General features: G+C 45.8%; 1 protein-coding gene across 1 annotated transcript in view; it reads left to right on the top strand.

Moving 5' to 3' along the window:
• The window catches only part of Adcy2 (adenylate cyclase 2), a 384,313-nt gene that overhangs the window by 354,201 nt on the left and 9,710 nt on the right, over positions 1-20,402 (top strand). The window contains exons 21-23 of the mRNA XM_021208196.1: positions 7,146-7,292; positions 8,913-9,020; positions 18,659-18,773. Of these exons, the coding sequence (XP_021063855.1) occupies positions 7,146-7,292; positions 8,913-9,020; positions 18,659-18,773 (370 nt within the window). The remainder of the gene's footprint in view (positions 1-7,145; positions 7,293-8,912; positions 9,021-18,658; positions 18,774-20,402) is intronic.

The following is a 20,402-nucleotide window of genomic DNA, read 5'->3' as shown; positions in this document are numbered from 1 at the left end:
GATGACGCCACGGGAAAGGCAGGGCACAAGGGAATGGAAATCTACCCAGCACATGCGCAGCTGCCTTGTTTGTTTGTTAGAGCACAGGACAAATCAGCGCTATCTTATAATGGCGAATGTGAGGGCGGCTCCCCACAATCAACCAACCAGACCCCCCCCCCAGAGCTCCCAGGGACTAAACCACCAACCAAGGAGTACACATGGAGGGACCCATGGCTCCAACTGTATATGTAGCAGAAGAGAGCCTTGTTGGGCATCAATGGGAGAAGAGGCCCTTGGTCTTATGAAGGCTCCGTAGATGCCCCAGTGCCCAGTGAAGGGGAATCAAGGATGGGGAGGTGGGAGTGGGTGGGTGGATGGGGAACACCGTTATAGAAGCAGGGGGAGAGGGGATGGGATAGACGGTTTTTTTGGGTGGTGGAGTAACCTGGAAAGGGGATAACATTTTGAAATGTAAATAAAGAAAATATCCAATTAAAAAAAGAAAGAACGAAAAAGAAAAAGACAGTACTTAGGAGGCAAAAAAAAAAACCCAGAGCTTTCCCTACAAGCACACACAGAGCTGTCTGCCTATCTTGAATGGAGAAAAATGGATATCTGAGGATACTTAGCAGCATTGCGACTGTCGTCTGAATATGGAAGTGGCTTGGGCAACAGAGCGTTCTGGTGTTTGCTTTTCCCTTAATATTGCTGAGCACCAGGAGAAAGCGGACAGATCTCTAATTGCACAAAATTTAAACTATGGGGTTAGCACTGTTAGCATCGCCCCGTGCTTTCGGAGCCCGCTAAGCACCGTCTTCTCCACAGGAGATTTAGACGGGGGGCGGGGGGGGGTGGGAGAGAATATGAAGGCAGCAGAGGAAAATGGACAGATGAACTCATCCCCAGATCAACTCAACCTGGGAGAACAGGCCGCCAAGCATCCTCCTGTGAGGGGGCTTGCAATAGCTCACACCCATGCTGAGAACATTGCCTTCCACTGCTCTTTGCTTATAGTGCGGTTCCCTGGGTATGGTAATTTTTGTTGACTTTACTGCTGGTTTAATGATACTTAAGGTATCACATTTATAGGTAGAGATGTACCATTAGAAAAATTAACTTACGGTTTACAAATAAAATAAAATTTGATGTGGAAAATCAGAAAAGGAGCTTGTGGGGCAGCTGAGAAGTCCTGGGGTGCAGGGTGTAGCAATCCTGTCAAAGCCTGTGTTCCTTCTTGCCATCTGTATTTTCTGACCTAAGATGTTTTCTCAGAATTCTATTTGTTGCTGATCACAAGCAATTAAATCACTGGACATACTAAAAAATCATTTTAATTAGTGTTACAGGAGCCTCTTGTACCTCTAGCTGTTCCTAGGTTTTTATTTATTTATTTATTTATTTATTTGTTATTGTGTGTGACAAGAGTGATGTGTGTGAATGAATGTCTGCATGTGTTATGTGTGCATGTGAAGGTTAGAGGGCCACCTTTGGGCTGGCTTTTTCCATCTTCCATGGCTTCTATAAACCAGACTCATCTACAGGCTTGCACACCAAGCATTGTTGCCCACTGGCCATCTTGCCGCTCCTGTTCATTTGATTCCTCAACGCAGCCTGCCTCTATTGCTCCTGCCATGAGAGTCAGCCGGGGCTGTCCTACATACAGAAATGGACAGAACAGAATGGCCACTCTTGGCTCCTCTTGGGGGCCACAGTCTGTCAACACACATCAGGAGAGTGGCTTTCAAGCTCTGGGAAGTCCACAGTAAAGAAGGGATCCCTGACTCTGAAAAGAAAGTATTAGAAACTAGCTGTGAGACAGAAGCAGCAAGTGGCAGGCAAGACAATTCCAGCCTTCATGCAGGGACTGAAGGGAAAACTTAGAAGAGCCATGGTGCAGGCAGGAAGGGGGCAAGCACCCAAACATAGTTTCTCTGCTTCTTTAATAACATTTGTTCCTTTTATGTCAATATGAGTGAAATACAAGAGAACTAGTTGAAGTTCATGGTTTTAAAGGATTCAGTCCATCATAGTGCCTGGACGGAAGAAAAAGATAGTATACAGAGACAGAACATGCCATCGCCCCAAGAAGGCAAGCGTGTTCCTAAAGACATACTTCCTCCAATGGCCCTGCTTCCTCTCGTTCACTACCATCTAGTGATAACAGAATGATCTCTCTATTAGGTCAGAGCCTTCATGGCCTAATCACCTGTGAAAGCATTGTTGCAGAGACAGCCAGAGGCGACCCAGAAAGATCTCAGGCATTTCTCAACCCAGTCAAGTTGACAGTCAGCACTGTCCCAGCAGTAATCAGGGGAGTAAGAGGGGAAGGGGAAAGGAGCCTGGAGCTGGGCAGCATGGCTTCACATCTTACACGCTCAATGTTACCTACTTCTGCAGCCTTCATCCAGGAACTTTCCCCATCTGAGCCTTGGTCTCGCCATCTGTAAAGGGTGAAAAGGATGACGTTCTCTCCAGTTGTGCTTGGTAGATATGTCACGGGATACTTAGTACTGAGTCCGAGAGAGGCAGGCACAGACGATCACACAAAATCCTGCACCCATTCCGTAAGACGGGGACCAGGGAAGCAGCTTCTTATTCTTCTGTGCCGTAGTCTGCAGCGGATGCTTGCGTTTGATGGCGGATGCTGGTAGCTTTGGATATCCTTCACTGCACAGTTTATTTTCTGGAAATAAAAATTCCTGGTAAGATGCCAGGGCTTGTCATCACCTGTATCAGCAAATGTCCTTCAGTGTGCCATTTTACCCCCTATCCATTGTATCTCATTATATACAGCAGAAAAAAAAAAACTTCCTCCTCATATCTAGGACTCAAGACTTATTGAATCACTGTAAAGATTTGCTGAAGCTTTCATTTGATGGTTATCACTCCCTGTGCCTCTGCTCAGAGCCTGGCATGGAATGCATTGCTCTGAATCCAGCTTCGCAGAGATAGCCTTGCCCCTCCTCTTGAAACTGGACATCCTACACTCCTGCCCTGTAGACAGCGAGCCCCTGATGGGAACCCAGGGGCTGGTCCTCTCCGCTGTGTAGGCCTTATACACATATTAGAGCCCACTCTCATCATTAGATGAGAAGATTGATTTGTCACCTAGCTGACCCTCTCCTGAGGCCCCAGGTAAAGGGAGCGATGTTTAACCAGGTGGTCTCCTTCAGGGAACCAAGGGCTGATCAGCAAAGACTCTGGGGATAGTCTCTGTAAATGAGAGCCCTTCAAGGACTTTCAGCCCAACGCCCACAGCATTCCTTACCTAGTCTATTCAAGGGACAGATAGATGGGTTTGCACTGCACTCTCAGGAGATATTAATTACATGAGCTCCTGAACAGATTAGTATTGCCTGACAGTTTTGGATCATGGTACTAAACAATCTATACAGACATCAGTGGAGTCGTGCGTAAGGCCAGAGACCATAGTGGAGTAGCTTAAGTCTGGAAGAGAAGACATCGACACAACTCCAGACACTTTCTAGAACACACCTAACTCCTCCCAGCCTGGTGAGATACCCCAAGTATTGCCACTCCCCAAGTATAAGCCCTGATCTTCTCCATTTATTTTTTATGTTCCCTGCAGTTGCTTACCTCTCCAACCTTCAGAGCCTTAAGAGCAGGGTCTATACAGTTGTTTTATCTGTGTCCCTAACTACTGCAACCTGGACCTTTCTCAATAGTTTGTGGAACAAAGCATTAAACGGACTCTTAGGCTGTAACACTAACAGACATTCAGTCTTGTGCTCCAAAGAAATTATAGTGGGCAAAACGTGTGCATGTTCCACTTGAGACTCGGTTATAGGTTTAAGGATCGTAGAAAATAAAGATGCTGCCCTTCTCATTCACCAAGGCTGAGAATGAGCATCAACAGGGGCTTGACCTGGGTCCTTTTTCACAAAATTCCCTGGATAGGAAAACAGACTCCATCCGAGAACCTAGAATGGTCTGAGAACATAAGAATGAGGGGATCATAGCAACCAGGTGTGTGCATGCTCTTCACCATGGGGGACAGATGAAGAGCGCAGCAACAAGCAGGCAGTAAGTAGTCGGCAAAGCAAGGTGTCGCTGCCCAGGGTGACACAGTCAATGGAAAACTGGTCAGTACCCCAACCATCTTTCCTCCCCATGTTCACCATCCTGAGTGCTTCGGAAAAGAACATGGCTAGCAGATTAAGGCTGGAAAGAGATGTGCCAGTTAGAGTGAGTGCATAATATTCTACTTTACCCAGCTCCTCACCACACAGGTCAACAGGTCCAGGGTTTTGACCACTCTTTGGATGAAACATTTTAGTTATTGATGAAAGGACTTTGAATTACCCTGAGTGACAAGAAGACCCTGAAGGTTATTTCAGGCTTTAGTTCAGCATCAGGGGAGAGCTTGGTACATTTACAAATCAACAAAAACTAGACACAGAAGTGATTCCTTGGTGACAATACTCCCAGTCCTGGCATTTCAGTAGCATTATCACGTGTGTGCATCCGAGTCTGGTGATGCTCTGTGAGAGCTTTGTGAGTCGCCCATTCCCAGTTGAACTGCGGAATCTTCCCAAGGGTTATCTTCCTGTCTCCATCCAGGCTCCACATCCTCTGGAGAGTTGCATCCCAAGCTTAGGACACCCACCAGTCAGAATGTGGTCCGCTCTGGCTCCATGCCCAATGCAAAGGCTGAGAGCTGTCTGTGAGTTCAGACTATGCTTCCAAGCCTTGAGGTTTCATCAGTGCCAAGGAATTTGGAAACCACTGGAGTTCCCTTGGTTTCAGGTATAGTCGTCTAGGAATCCTGAATCTCAGAACCAGAGGTGTCTCCGCTTACCGCTGGCATTTCTCTAATGATCCCAGGTGACTGCTTTTTCAGAAGAGAGGATGAGCAGTGTCCATTCAGAGGCTCTACTTTCGTATATGGTCTGCCACAAATGCGGGGGTTGGTCCTAACTAATCTCTCAAACCAACTGAAAGCCTTATTGGTCCCCATAACTCCTTTGAGTTCCACTTGCTCCTGACTCCAGCTGGTCATCAGGGTCACCCAGCAGAACATCCCCTAAGCTTTTCAAAGTGATGTGGTTGTTCAGATCCCATCCTTAAGGATGAAGCTCATCTGCTCAGTGATAAGGCCCAGGTATTCACATTCTTAGAAACCCCACAGCTGATTTTTTTTTTTACAGATTCTCATCTAAGAATCACAGCATGAGACGACATGCAGATCAAATCTGAGTCAGTACAATGATATGTCCCATCTTGTCCCACTCTCAGATATCATCAAGACTCCGGGGGGGGGGGAGATAAATATGAAGTCACAGGATCTACAGTAGCAGGTGTCTGGTTGCAGAGAGCATAGCCACCTACAGCCGTCTGGTAGATTTTATATAAAGTATCAGTCTAGCCTTTATGAGGGTAGGCCCCATGATCAGCCTGAGTAATTTCAGCTTTACAAAACTAATGCAATTGCTCTGTGCCTCAGTTTCCTTATCTGTAGGCAGTCGTGTGTATTAGTGAAAGTACCGTGTGCACAGAAGTGACCACGCTATCAGAAAATGGGCATTCAGGATGTGGTGGCTGTTACTCCATCTATACTTCATTCCCAGGGGACCCCTGACTAATGCCAATGTCAATTAGTGTGGGTGCATGTGCCCTTATCCTTAAGAAGAGAATCGGTGCATCTTTTATTAAACGGTATCAGCCAAGATGGGTTCCTAGCTGCCCTCTCCTTGCTGGTGCCCTGCTTGCTGAGCTACAGCCAGCAGTCTTGGAACCTGGCCTTGGCAATCCCATGAGCTCCGAGTTGTCTACAGAGGAAATGAAGTTCACGTCGCAAAACAGTTTTGTGAAGAGATGTCTGCACTGCAGGCCACCTCAACCACACCAAGCGAGCGTGCAGAGAAGAAAGGAGCTCCTTGACGCTATTGTTCTTGCAGTGTTCACCTATCTGGAGACAGTAGCTCAAAGCCCTGTAAGATGAGCGCTCCTGGGAATGGGAGCTTGGCACGAATCTGCTTTGCCTTGAAGCCGTTATGACCTTCCTTTGGTCCTTTGGGTTGTCATGCCCTGAAGTGTTTATTACGGAGGTAAAAACTACTCCTTCTACGAGGCACTCAAACCTGGAGTTACAGTGCTGTTTAAGCGTGCTCCCTGCCAACCAACGGATGGGCCTAGGTTCTTGGGGAGCAGAGCTCACTGACAGTGTTCTTAGAGAGTTGCACCTCCTCCCTGCCAGGCACACGGGCAGCACTGACCCCTGGAGTGTGGCTCCCACTCAGAGGCTGTCCATCTGATTTAAACAAACTCCCTGGCAAAGTCTTCCCTTCCCATGATTCACTGCAAACGCAGCAGCACCAGGCAGCTCTGCCTGTGCCGTGGACAGGCCCTCCACACCTGGGATGAACCCACCCACCGCCCTTCCTTTCTGAAGCCGTTGCATATGAAGATGTCACTATACAATTGAAGTTACGTATGGGGGATGCTGAGGTTGTACTGTCTTTGTACAAAGGACCAAGAGCCTCTCTTTATGTGAGGTGTAAAGATATTCCAAACAGACACAGTCAGGATTTCATGCCTTTTGAATAAGTGATCTGGGGGTGGGGGGTGGGGGGCATCATTCATTCTTTCTGCTGCAATTAAAGGAATCACTTCCTTGCAAGAGCCAATAAAAAAGAAAGCACAGACTTACATCCAAAGGATGGTGCCTTAACACACTATTGTAATACAGTACCGTTCTCTGAGGAATGGATTTTACTCCCCTTCCGTTGCCTGAAGGGCACATTGTCCTAACTCAGCCTCTGGTAGATGAAAGCTGTCTGGGGTAGAGAGGACAGGTTTCACACAAGCACTCCTAATAGCTGGTGGCTGAAGGAGCTTGTATCTTATGTGCTTTAAAGGGTTTCCTGTCTCTTTGGCAGCTATTGAAGGACCCGGGACTGGGATAATTACAGGTCAGTGGGGGCACATATCCATAACATCTTCCAGGAAGCATGAAGAGGGTTTCACTAAAGCAAACGGGCAGCCTTGAGTGTAGGCTGCACTGAGCGCCTGGTGCTGCCTGTGTGGCTGGCAGAGAGAGGCTCCCACCCTCCGCGAGCAGTGCCATCTCCACCAGGCCACACATCCGAAGGGCCCTGGTGTGAAGGTCACCGGGTGCTCAAGTCCTCTCTTTCTCTGCGCAGGAGTTATACCACCAGTCCTACGATTGTGTCTGCGTCATGTTTGCCTCCATTCCGGACTTCAAGGAATTCTACACGGAGTCAGATGTGAACAAGGAAGGCTTGGAATGCCTCCGCCTCCTGAATGAGATCATCGCTGACTTTGATGACGTAAGTGCTAAGACTTACCTGAAGGGCAGGGGTGCCCCACCCCCACAGTGTGTGATTCCTACACAGTTGAAATTCGTTCTGGACAGTGACATGCCTTCAGACTTGTCTTTCCACCTAACTCTTGGTAGTTGGAGGTCAAGTCATAATCTCTACCTCACGCACTGGATGATTCGGGGGAAGAAAGGACATTTTATTTCGAAGTTAATATAACTGCAGGGAGCAGCTATTAAATCTGCATCTAATTCATAGGTAAGACTTTCGAGAAATGCTTAAGATCCAGGAAAAAAAAAAACTGACCAACCCTTTATATATTAAAATATAATCAATCTATTTATGGAAGTAGATTATTGACATCACTGTGCATATTTCAAGGTCTCTGGCAGATGCCAAATTGAGGTGTTTATGAATGGCAGACTTTATTGTTGACAAAGCATTATGTATGGGTAATACATCATTTTCCAGAGGGGACATGAAATATAGTTTAGACTTTGAAATAGGTATCATTATTCAACTTGTAATGTTCTGTCTAATAGAGAATAATATGTCCTATTTTCTGGTAAGAAAGAAAAACCCACACATGTGACTTCAAGGCCATTGCAGCTGTACCATTCTTATTGATATTATACAAAACAGAGGACATTTGTCATCTGTGAGTGCCCATTAATCCTGATTCATGCGATGCCGCGTTGGAATCAGTGAGGATGTTGTAGAACATGAGCTATGCAGTTTCAAGTATCTTCTGGGTCCCGTGTGCTCTCCCTACCCCATCTCCACCATGAGTTCCCTGTGGATGTTCATGGAGGAGTCACGACAAATACTTCTGCTCTCATGCCACGTGTCTCGTGAAGGGCAGTGGCATGTTAGCTTCAGCGTGCCTGCAGCAAGATAGAGGCTTCCCAATATTGACAAGTGAGTGACAGTGGCTGTGTGCATATGTGGCACCAGGATTTTCACACATCATTTCTTTGTCATTAAGCCTGGAAGATTATTCTCTGACCAGCAGAGGACCGAGAAAGCAATGCTCCTGGTCTTTGGTTGCTGTTGCTCACTTGAGCCTGCCCTCCTGAATGGGTCCCCTGCGATCCCTACTGTCCCCCAGGGCTTCTGCCTAGCTTTAGCCTTCCCTCCGTGTGAGAAGAGGGATAAATACAGAAGCCTATAGCTGATGATGAGACAGAAATGTTAGTTTGGGGCCGATGGACGGGCGAGGTCTTTATTTGGGGTCTTTATTCTCCTCACCTCCAGTGCTCAGCTGTCCAAGACTTCCCTCAGCACTGATTGTTGCATAATGTGAAGGGAAGACCTTACACACTGAGTCAGTGTTGAATTGCTGCCTCTCATGCATGGAGCTGGGGATTTATTTCCAGCCACTGTCTCTTGCATCATAATTTATGCTGGTTCCTTACTTGAGTTTGACAATTTGTGTGCCATCCCAAGTATGTCATTGTGTTATCTTCCTCTCCCCGAGATGATACGCTTATGAAATACATAAAATGTTTGCTCAAGGTGGGAGGGTGTCTTGCCCTTTGTTGTGGCCAAGGATCCCAGAATGGCTCTGTAGCGCCTAGGCTTCTGGTCGGCACCCGGCCAAGTGACTGAATGGTTGTCTTTGCTTTGCAGCTGCTTTCCAAGCCCAAGTTCAGTGGTGTTGAAAAGATCAAGACCATTGGTAGCACATACATGGCCGCCACAGGTCTGAGTGCTGTACCCAGCCAGGAGCATGCCCAGGTAGGTACATACATGTCAACTGCCTAACAATGCACTGCTGTGTCAACGAGTCAACCTATAACCAAGACAGCCACACAGAGACCCAGAACTCTATTGTGTGTACTGCCTGTAGCTGACTGTTCATAATCCTAGGAGGGGAAAAAAAAAAAACACAAGAGTTCTGGGGACTTCTTAGAGTCTTCTGAACTCTGATTTTAAAGAGAAGATGAAGCAATTAATAGTTGGTTGATATCTGACAAATAGACATAGAATTTAAGATTGAATGACCCAAAGTCTCTCCCTCTCTTCATATTGTCCAGTTCTGGGTCTCTTTGTTCATTTCCCATCTACTACAAAAATAAGCTTTTCTGATGAATGTGGACACAGCAGTGTGTCCTTTGGAGTCATTTGATTGCTAAGCTCATTTAGCAAAGTACATTAGCTTGTTTTCCCCTAGGCCCATGGCCTTTTCAGTCAACCAGGGGCTGAGTCTCTTCTCGTGCAGTCTCTTGCTTCTATGTTAGTGTAAACATATCTGTGTTCCTTGTTGGATTATTAGAAGAGATCAATGAGTAAGACTAACACCCTATCAGGAGGTTTGACATCCTGAGCATCTCAACGTAGCTTTACATGAAGCATTCTCTGCTGAGTATTGCGTGGAAAACACCAGAACACAGTTTCCTGAAAGCAGGTGGAATTCAGAGATAGGAAGGTCTGAGTCCCACAAGCTCAGCTTATGTCTACCTTCACTGGGAGAGAGGAAACACACCAGAGCCTTGGCAAATCCTCCAGAAGTGGCAGGAAGGTCTGTCTGTTCCCATCCTAACATTCATGGGCAAAGAAAGAGTAATTCTGAGTCAAGAGTTGTCTTACGGTGGGAGTTTCTAAGGCTGTGGTGAAATGCCATGACCAAAAATAATATGGTGAGGAAACGGTTTATTTCATCTTAAAGTTTGTAGTCCCATCATCCATGAAAATCAGGTCATGAACAAGGCAGGAACCTGGAGCCAGTCAATGATACATAAGCCATGGTGGAATTCTGCTTACCTGCTTGTTCATCCCACTTTCTTACACCATCTGCGACTACCTGCTCAAGGATGACACCATATGCAGTGGTCTGGACCCTCCCATATCAATCATCAGTCAAGAATATGCCCTCACGTACTTTCCTTCAGGCCAATCTGATGGAGGCATGTTTTCAATTGAGAGTTCCTCTTCCCAAACAAAGAGTCATATTGACAAAGAAACAGAAAACTAACTCGCTGGATCTGTTAGTTTTCCAACTGTGAGGAAACGCCATGACCAAGGCAACTTATAAAAGAAAGCCTTTAGCCAGGGGCTGGCTTACAACTTTAGAGAATGAATCCATGACCATCATGTGGGAATCATGGCAGTAGGCTGGCAGCCATAGTGCTGGAGCAGGAGCTGAAATATTTTATGTTGAGGCAACAACCACAAGGCAGAGAAAGAGAGAGAGAGGCAACTCAAATGTCATGGGCTTTCAAAACCTCAGTGGCACACCTCCTCCAACAAGGCCACACCTCCTAATCCTTCTCAAACATTTCCACCAACAGGAGATCAAGCATTCAAGCGTATGACTCATGGGGGTTATTCTTCACACCGCCACAGCATCACAAGAAGTAACTTTCAAATTATTCCGACTCAATAATCATCTGTCCTCCACTTTAGTTGATTTCCTTCCAAGAAACATTTCAATGACTACACACTGACTGATCAGTGAGAAAAAAAAAAAAAAGAGAAGAAACAGTAAAAGAAACCTAAGAAATTCTCATGCATGGACTCTCCATAGTAACCTCCTAAGAGAGCTTAGGGCCTGAGGCAAAAGCCCTGTGCATGCTCTTGCATATTTTTAACAGTTTTTTGAAGACTTTTTTTTTCACATCACAGAAATGTGTTGAAGTAAAAAAAAAAATGTAAAATAGAGGTTTTAAAATGCAACATTGTTTAATGTAAGTATCTCATTTATAATCAAAGCAGAACTCATTATCAGTTTTTACTTTCTGTTGTAATAGAAAGGAACAGGTTCTGTCAGTGCCTTTAATGACCTAGAAAACCTTAGCTACTGAATGTAACATGAAATCCTAATGTGTGGACAGGCCCTCTCCCTTTGCCTCAGGCTCCAACGATGCGCAGCACAGCACTGTCAGAAACTATCTATCTTGGTCCTCATGGCCTGACACAGCTGAGCAACACAGATAGAGGCCAGGAAATCCAAAGCAGAAGTTCTGGCTATCTGGTGAGGACTGTCACAATCCAGATACTAAGTGATAAAGTCTCTGGAACATTCCACAGATAGAGAAACTGGCAAGGAGCAGTCACAACTTGACCAAGGCTGTAAAGAAAACAAGAATTATAGAGCCGGTTTCAGACCAGTATCCAAATGTAGCATGTACACCTCTTTGTCTGTCTGTCTGGAATACAGCTGCCACTGAACTACTCTGCCTGCCTCCTCATCTGTCCTTGCGTGATACTCTCCACCTGCTGTGTTCATACCTGATCATGAGTGCAAAGACCGTTGGGCATCTCTGCTTCTATCCTGTCTTAGCAACTCACTCTCTGCTCAGAGCCCCATCCCTCTACCCTCTTGAGCTATATCTCTGAACACATCCTTATGTGCCTGATCTAGAATTCTGCCTTCTGAGCAGGCACTAGCCCACCAGTGATGGTTTTCAGAATAAACAGAAAACAGCTGAATTTTTCATCTGTCTCCTCATACATAAACCAATATCCACCCCTTCTTTTTGTAAGGCTCTTGGGAAGATAACATTAACTATGACTATTCAAAATATTTCATAAAAGCCATGGTCTTTGTGGGGAATAAAAGAGCTAACAATGTTAAGACAGACTCTTGTCTCCCATGATAATGTCCTTGTCCTCTCTGGTTGAAGTGAGATAAGAGCTACTGGGGGGCATAAATGAAATATAATATCCATGCAGGAAATTTCTACCCAGTAGAGGCCATTTGTGATTACAATTTTTAATTAGAATTTCAGCAGGTCATACAGTGATAGCTTTCTGAAAAGGAAAATCCATTGCATTTTATGAGGTAGAAATGTCAATATTAATGTTAGTTATCTTTTTGAAAAAGAAAAAGAAGAAGGAGGAGGAGGAGGAGGAGGAGGAAATGCCACATCTCTAAAATGTGCTTAATACTTAATATCTAAAGTTATAAGCAAAATATATTTATGTGACCAAATATTTATTCTTCACAGCCAAACATTCAATTTGCAGAATATATAGACCTTCTCAAGAATTAATTGGATTTTCTTAAGTCCAAAAGGAAGCAAAATTATGTGAATTATGGCTATTTGGAATTTGGCTTTCATTTATAATTGCCTCAGCATTGTCTATTGGCAGAACAGCATCCTTATCTACCCACAAATTAAATACAAAGAGTCCTGTCAGCACTCAGCCGGGCCAGGCTTTAGTACCAGCCTCTGTTCCCCTTCATTTGCTCTTTAAAATGGAATAGGGAGTTCTTATTTTAAGCGCTAAGACAATGTGACTCAAAGATAGCATCACCTTTAAGACTGTTGTTCTTAAGAGAATCAGGCATTTGTCAAGAGAGAAAACACTCCAAAGAATCATCTCGCATTCTAGACTGCTCCCATTGTTCTGCAACTCATGCCCTGGTAACCAAAAGTCCTCTGAGGAAGTCTATCGGGGTTCAAACTGGGAGCTGGGCCACCCCTGTGGCCCTGACCTTTACCCTTGTGACCTCAGGTTTCTCAAAACCCCGTCCTGGCCAACCATGTTGATTCCTTTCCAGGACTTTTAGACCTCAACCTGCAGTAGCCGAATGGTGTGTCAAGGATAGTTTTCTTGCCTTGCAGAAGAACATTTCACTAAAGAATGATCACTCTTGCCCATTGTTGGTGCTGATGACAGTGAACTGCAGGAGGAGGAGTAGCTGCTTCCCTCCCTTTGCTCTTCCCTGATTGGCCCTCCACTGTTCTGCCCTGCCTCCCTTGCTCCACCTCTGAAGAGCTCAGCACCACCCCCCACCACCCCCCGCTGACTGCAGAGGAAGCCCCTCTTCACTTTCTGTATTATCACTGGTAGTAATTACTTACTGGTTTTCATATCTTCCCCACCAATTCTACCAGGAAGTTAAAGGCAACACAGAAGGAAGAGAGCTCATTTAATCCATGCTTGTGTCCTCCTGATGTAATAAACGATGCCTCCAGCTTTGATTCCTAATTGCATGTAGCTCAGCACCCCTTTGAAAGGATATAACATCCAGGGATAGAGCAAACCTGGGACAGGAGGGCCTAGCGAGAGAGAAAGGGGCTTCCTGTCTCACCAAGGTATGAGCGCCAGGTGTTTGTTCTGCATTAAACCCTAATTTTCTTAATAATTTTAATTTTAAAATATTTAATTCAAGTATTATTTAAATTAATTCATTTCCTTACTGTATGCGAACAAAACAGGCATCAGGGCTTAGGTTTCAGGCTTGGTTAGGACCAGTTAGCATCGGGAGATGGACCTCTAACTTCACCCAGAACCTCGAAGGCACACGTTTCTCCTTTTCTATACTGTCCATCACCAGCCAGCCCAATTCAGCCTCAGACTCCATGTGAGCCCCTGAAAACTCTGAACTCCTCATCCACCGAATCCTTAACTAGAGCTTGCTGTGAACCGGAGCAGTGAACCGGAGATGCTTCCATTCAACCGCCCACCCACCCCACCCCCACCCCCACCCCCACCCCCCACCTCCGCTCCTTGAAAGCCCAAGTTAGGAGTCACCCGTGAGGCTGCTAAGAATCACACGTGCTTGTTGTTAGCCCACGGGTGACTTCTTTTTATCCTGTGGCTAGACCTTGCTGATGACTGCTGTTCCGATTAAAGTGTAGAAGTGAAGAGTTGGTGCAGCAGTTTCAGCAGGAGATACAGAGAGGACAGGACTCGCTAGCAGGGATCCGCTGGGTAGAAAGAGAAGCCCCTCCCCGTCTGCTGAGATCTCCCACTGACAAGTTACAAAAGCCAAACTGCCCACCTGGAGCTGGTAGCCCCACCTCCTGGGAAGGGTGGAGGGCAATTTCACTCTCTGCTTAAGTGAGGTTGGAGGCTGTGTATTCTTGGAGAAACACCACGGCTTTCATGGTATGTGATAGGAAAACAAACTTCTCTCTCTGCTTCTGTTGTTCCGAGGGCCCTGAAAACAGACGTGGGGAAATGAGCCAAACCTCTCAGCTCTATGCTCTGAGACTCTCAAGGACTCTCGGCTTGCCAGACACTTTGACCACTGTCAAAGTCATTCACGAGTGTGAGAGACTCCCTACATAGGAAGATAAAAGGTCCCATATTAATCCACCCCTAGGCAGCTCCCTGCCTTGGTGTTGATAAGAATCCCCTGGTAATGGCTTGGTCTCTGCCTGTTGGTGCACTGAAGAATGGCAATACCTTCAGGAGACAAGTAGATCCATTGAAAACTACTCTTGAAGGAAATATGAGGACCAAGGCACCTTTCTCTTGATCATAATTTCCAGCCACGAAGAATAAGCAGCGTCCCTGCCACACACACCTCTGTGAGGTGCTACCTAGCAACAGGCCCAATAGCAACAGGGCATAGATAAATATACATTTACATATTTATGTATATATACATATGCCTAAATCTTGAAATACAAGCTGCTGAGTCTCATTCCTGGGCTGGGCAGGGCTAATTCTCGCTCTTTCTGTAGTCATTGGTTACCTGTATTTCTTTGATTAGGCATGTGGCCCCATGAGACTTCCACATTAGCATTTCTATTGGTGATATCTCATCTTATTTGGGCAGCCGTATTGTTGAGGGATCACGGATGAAGCTTCCCCGTCTTTTAGGAAATATGAATTAGCCGTGACTTCCTGAACACACTCTTTCTTCCCTGTCTCCTTCCGTGTTCCCTGAGCTTTTGGTTGCAAGAGCTGTGTTGTAGATGCATCTGCTCTCCTGGGTACCACAGGATCCGTTATTTTCTGTATTGTGGCCAATTGTGGTTTTGTGTGATTGTCTCTGTTACAAAGAGAAGTTCATTTGGTGAGGGGTGGCAGCTACACTTAGCTGTGGACATAAGGATAAGTGTTTATAATACAGTTTCTTTATAATACAGTGAGGGATTATGCTGGTCTAGGGAAGTTATGCAGTAAGTTCTCCTTTAACACCCAGGATTTCACTCGCCCTAATAGTTGGATACAGAGTTCTCAATACCAGCAATATTTGCAACCTGTTGTGAGTCCAATTAGACAGATGTTCCATCGTAGTTTTTGTCTTACTTTATAAGTGAGAAAATCAAAGCTCAGAGAAGTTAAGTGACTCACCCAAAAATCCCATATCCAGTGACGGGAGGACGCAGCACTGAGTCTGCGTTGGTCTGACTAGGGCAGCATTCACAGAGTACCTTCTCCAGCGTAAGCTGAGGATAACAGCATTCAGCTCTCTCTGCTCACTGGGGCAGTGGGCAGGTGTCACTGCAGAGAGCTGACAGGTAGGGTCACAGTTCCTGAGACCACCAAGAACAAGTCTTCCTTAGATGACCCCCTGAGTCCCTGCAAGACTAAGAAAGCTGGAATCAGAACATCAGAAGTTCCCCAAAACAGAACATAGTCACACAGCACGGGACTAGTGGAGGGGGTGGAGGGGGGAAGTCATCTCAATTTGGGACTAGATGTTATCAAATAGTCACTTGCGTTTTTAAAATCTCAGTAAGCATGGCTTTTCATTCGGCACCATTCCTTGTTGGTTCCAAAACAAACAGCTTAAAATATGCACTTCAGAAATCAAATGTGTCCTCTCTGGGTAGCTAGGCATTAGTTCAGTATTTGGAAATACCTGGTAGAAATTGATATTTAAATAGTAGGAGAAATGACTACACTATCCTGCCATCAACTTTGTATCAAGAGCTCAGGTCTTGGAAACTTTCAAAAAGACTTGAGTTCTTCTGCAGACTATATACTATTTCTAGGTTTTGCGGAGCCCACATAAGCTGTTGACATTGTGTTTGAACCCTCTTCTGTGAACTCAATCTTGCCTTATTACTGAGGTCCCTTACAAACCTCCATTCTCAAACAACTCCACGAAAGCATAGGAAATAGTCTATGGGTGAACGCGTGAAGCTACTTGGTTCAGCAGAACTCAAACCATTTCTTCCACAAAAATACATCCTCCTCTTAGACAGTTTTGATTTTACCACTTAAGATTCCCCCCTGTTGACTCAGTGACATGTTGCCCTGTTAAAAAGCAAAGTGTGATCACCTCACTACACAGGCTTTGAACCCTAGTTCCTCACAAACCACGGAGACAAATGTATTAACAGCCTTTGGTACAAGTCTCACTCATCTTAAAAGAAAAAAAAAAAAATTGCATCATGACCTGGTGAGGTACCTCAGCAGCTGAAAGCACTTTGTGCAAGCCTGGCAACATGAATTCAATCCGCAGAGTTTGTGTAGACGTGAAAGAAAGGAACCAATTCAATGAAGCTGTCTGCACATTCCACTATATAAGCATCATCCGTACATGATGATGGTGATGGTGGTGGTGATGATGGTGTTGATGGTGATGATGGCGGGCGGGGGGGGGTGATTATGTTGCATTGCATCTCCACCAGAATCTTTTGTAAGGATTTATGGCAGTGCTGGCTGGATTTATGTCGACTTAACACAGACTGGCGTTATCTGAGAGGAGGGAGCAGTTGAGAAAACGCCTTTGTAAGATCTGGCTGTAGGGTGTTTCTTAATTAGTGATTGATGAGGGAGGGCCAAGCCCATGGTGATTGGTGTTATCCCCGGACTTGTGGTGCTAGATTCTGAAAGAAAGCAGGCTTGAGCAAGCTGCAAGGAGCAAGCCAGTAAGCAGCACCCCTCTGTGGCCTCTGCATCAGCTCCTGCCTCCAGGTTCCTGCCTTGTTTTGAGCTCCTTTTCTGACTTTCCTCTAAGATTTACAGTGAGCTGGAAGTGTAAGCCAAACAAACCCTTCCCCCCCCCCCCCCCCCCCCCCCGCAAGCTGCTATAGTCATGGTGCTTCATCACAGCCAGAGTAACCCTAAGACGATGGTAACAGCACTGGTTCATTTGTTTGCTTTTCCTAGATTGATGTTCCGTCTTCCTCTCTTAATGAGAACCCTAATCTCTCTTGTGCTTTCACATCTCCGTTATTCACTTCAGTTGTTCTCAGCTTAGAATAATCCTTTCTCTGACCCGATGTGCCTTCCCCCAGGGGAAATTTGTCAATATCCAGAGACATTTTGGGGGAGGGGTGGGTCATTTCCACTAGAGATGGAGAATGCCATTAGCCCCAGTGGGTAGAGACAGCAATGCAAATAGACACTGTGGTGCCCAGGGAAGTCCCAGAACACAGAGTTAATCAGCTCAATCAACATAGCCACAGGAAAACCTGCTTTAGTGAGGCTCCTCTCCCATGTCCTCACCCTCGTGTCATTGTCCCCTTCCTGCTCCCTCGGTTGTCTCCACTTCCTGTTATCTAGAATGAATGGATTATATCTGCTTGTTCTTCTATGACGCCCCTATAGAAGCTCTGAGAGTTGGTTTTCATCTTCCTTATCTATGGAGAGAGAGATACCCAAGGCCATCTTATGTATGATAGAGGAAATGGTCTGTCATTTGGGGTGAATACGTTTGTTAAATACACAGAAAAAAAAAAAAAAAAAGGGTAAAAATAAATAAATAAATAAATAAATAAATAGACGTAACTTGGAATGAAGTGTTTCATAAAACACTCAGGGGTGAGTGAAGGGCAGGACTTCCCTGTGTTAGTCTGAATGGGCTTGTAACAGACACCACAACTGATGGCTGGCTCTCTGTGCTTATCACCTTCTCATGCTGGAGCCAGAAGTTCAAAATCGAGGCATGTCTGGAGCACCTCCTGAGTCATCTGTCCTGGCTAGATGGCAGCTCCTTCCTGAGTCCTCACACAGTTGTCCCTCTGTGTATATCTGATCTCAACCTACTCTTACAGGAGTGTCCGTCCCATAAGTTAGGGCTCACGCTGGTAACCTCATGAAATGGCCTGTTTAAAGATTTATATCCAGAGATATGAAATCACATTCTGAGAGTCTAAGGTTAGACTTCCACAGAAGGCTCAGCCCTCAGCATACCCACCTTGAGTCCTGAATAGGCAAAGGAAGGAGTGTGTTACCAGAGCTGAGGGGAGCTGGAATAACAGCTGCCATCGGGGAATGGTGGGTCTACTCCAAATGGTAAGCACCAACATCCATCATCAAAGTAGGCCCTCTCATCTTCATGAAGCTCCCATTGGTCCACTCCAGCGGGACCTGCAGCAAGGCAAGCAGCAGGGACCCTCGTCTGGCCAGCCTTGATAAGGTTGGATATGTGAACATTAAGGATCTAGCTGCCTTCAAAGTTCTACTAGTTCCTCACATGTAGAACAATGGAGATTCGAGGTAGGCCACATCTCTGAGCCATGGTACTTTCTCCCGAAGATGCCAGGCCAATGTGTTCCAGAGGTTAGTGTCCTGCTTTGACTCCAATAGTAGATTCAGAGCAAATATTTCCTTGAGATGAGGTTTAGCTCTCACAAAGGTGTGAGTCCTTCCTTTTCAGGACAGGCCCAGGCTCATGACTGAGTGATGATGCCATTCTGTGGTTCTAACCCTGTCTGAATGCCTCTGATCTCTTCCAGGAACCCGAGCGTCAGTACATGCACATAGGCACCATGGTGGAGTTTGCATACGCCCTGGTGGGAAAACTGGATGCCATCAATAAGCACTCCTTCAACGACTTCAAACTTCGAGTGGGTATGTTGTGCAAAGCGGTTTGAGCAACTGCAAATGTCTGGGATGAGGAATGAAACCTCAGGAGGTGTCTTAGGTAGGGTTTTACTGCTGCAAAGAGACACCATGACCAAGGCAACTCTTGTAAGGATAACTAATTGGGGCTGGCTTGCAGGTTCAGACATTCAGTCCATTATAACAAGGCAGGAGCATGGCAGCATCCAGGCAGGCATGGTGCAGGAGGAGCTGAGAGTTCTACATCTTCACCCAAAATAAGCCAGGAGCAGACTGTTGCCTTCCAGAGCCCACCCCCACAGGGATACACCTCCTCCAAGGCCAACACCTTAGTGCCACTCCCTGGGCCAAGCATATTCAAACCCCCACCACAAGACCACAAGGGTCAATGGGGACCCTGGTGCTGGCGAACCTAAGCAGTTAGAGGCACTGGTGCAGGGAGTCTGGCTGCCTACCGAGGGGGTAGAGAATCTGTGAGCCCCAGAGTCACTCCTGTGCAATTCAGAAAGAGATGCTCCCTTTGGGTGAACTCTAGGAACAGACGTATGGTTCACCAGATGGAGTTGGTGCTGTGTCTTAGTCCCCAGAGCCTCGTCAGCCACTGGTCTACCTAGCACAGAATCATTCATTCACTGTGCCTGATGGAAGTTGCCATTGCTTTGCTGTTACCAATGACCTGTCTTAGCGTGAGGGTCGTGGCTTAGATACATGCAGTTGCAGCACTGGTAAGGGTTAGAAGCAGGGGATGCACACCCTTCCTCAGCTACATAACAGTTCAGGAACAGCCGAGGCTACACGAGACTCTGTCTCAGAAACCAAACACTAAAATCCAGTCCTACATCCACAGGGTCACACAGACTTGAAGAATGCAAAATGTGTGTCCTGTACATCTTGGGGAGATTTTTAGTTATTTTTTTTTTAATCATAAGTTCTAATTTTCTGAGGAAAAAGAAACTTCTTGATCTCTGAGAAGTTTTTTTTAACAAGCTTTAAGTTGATATTTAGCATGTTTCATGATGACTTGCCTTTTCCAAAGTCTTACTTTTATAAAAATCAGTGTTTGAAGCCGTCAACTTAGCACACAGCTGGCCTGTAATATATGCACGGTGTCTGCAGGAATTTGTGATTTGTAAGAACTTCTTTGACAATTTTTTTTTGTTTTCTTGGCAACACATTTTGCTTCTTCTTAGTCCACAGACAAGCAGTTCCTGTGTCAGGCTCCATCTGTGTAGTTTATAAGTTTTTTTGCATACGGATTTCTACTTTGGAGGGGGGGTGGAAATATCTAGATATTTGGAGGTTTTTTTTCTTCCTTCTCTATGTGACCTGAATTCTAAATACTGCCTGATGACAAAGGAGATGCTCTTCTCCGCATGCACACACTGTGGATTGTGAGCATCCAAGCGTGTTGGCTTTGTGCTGCGTCACTTCTGTGTACATAAGCCTTTATCTAGACTCTGCAAACCCAGAAGTCAGGGAGGCGAGGGGACCAGGGCTCTGCCCTGCCAGCCAACCATCCACATCACACTTCTCTTGGATCCTAGACCAGAACACTCTTTATAGAGTTTCTTGACAGCCTGGGAAATGGTGTCCTCAGACCCTGATGCTACTGCTCTGTTGCTATAATGGAATCCCTGG

Source organism: Mus pahari, chromosome 11 (assembly GCF_900095145.1).
Source record: "Mus pahari chromosome 11, PAHARI_EIJ_v1.1, whole genome shotgun sequence".
In the NCBI taxonomy this organism is placed as follows: Eukaryota; Metazoa; Chordata; class Mammalia; order Rodentia; family Muridae; genus Mus; species Mus pahari.
This window is presented reverse-complemented; position numbering and strand designations above follow the sequence as displayed.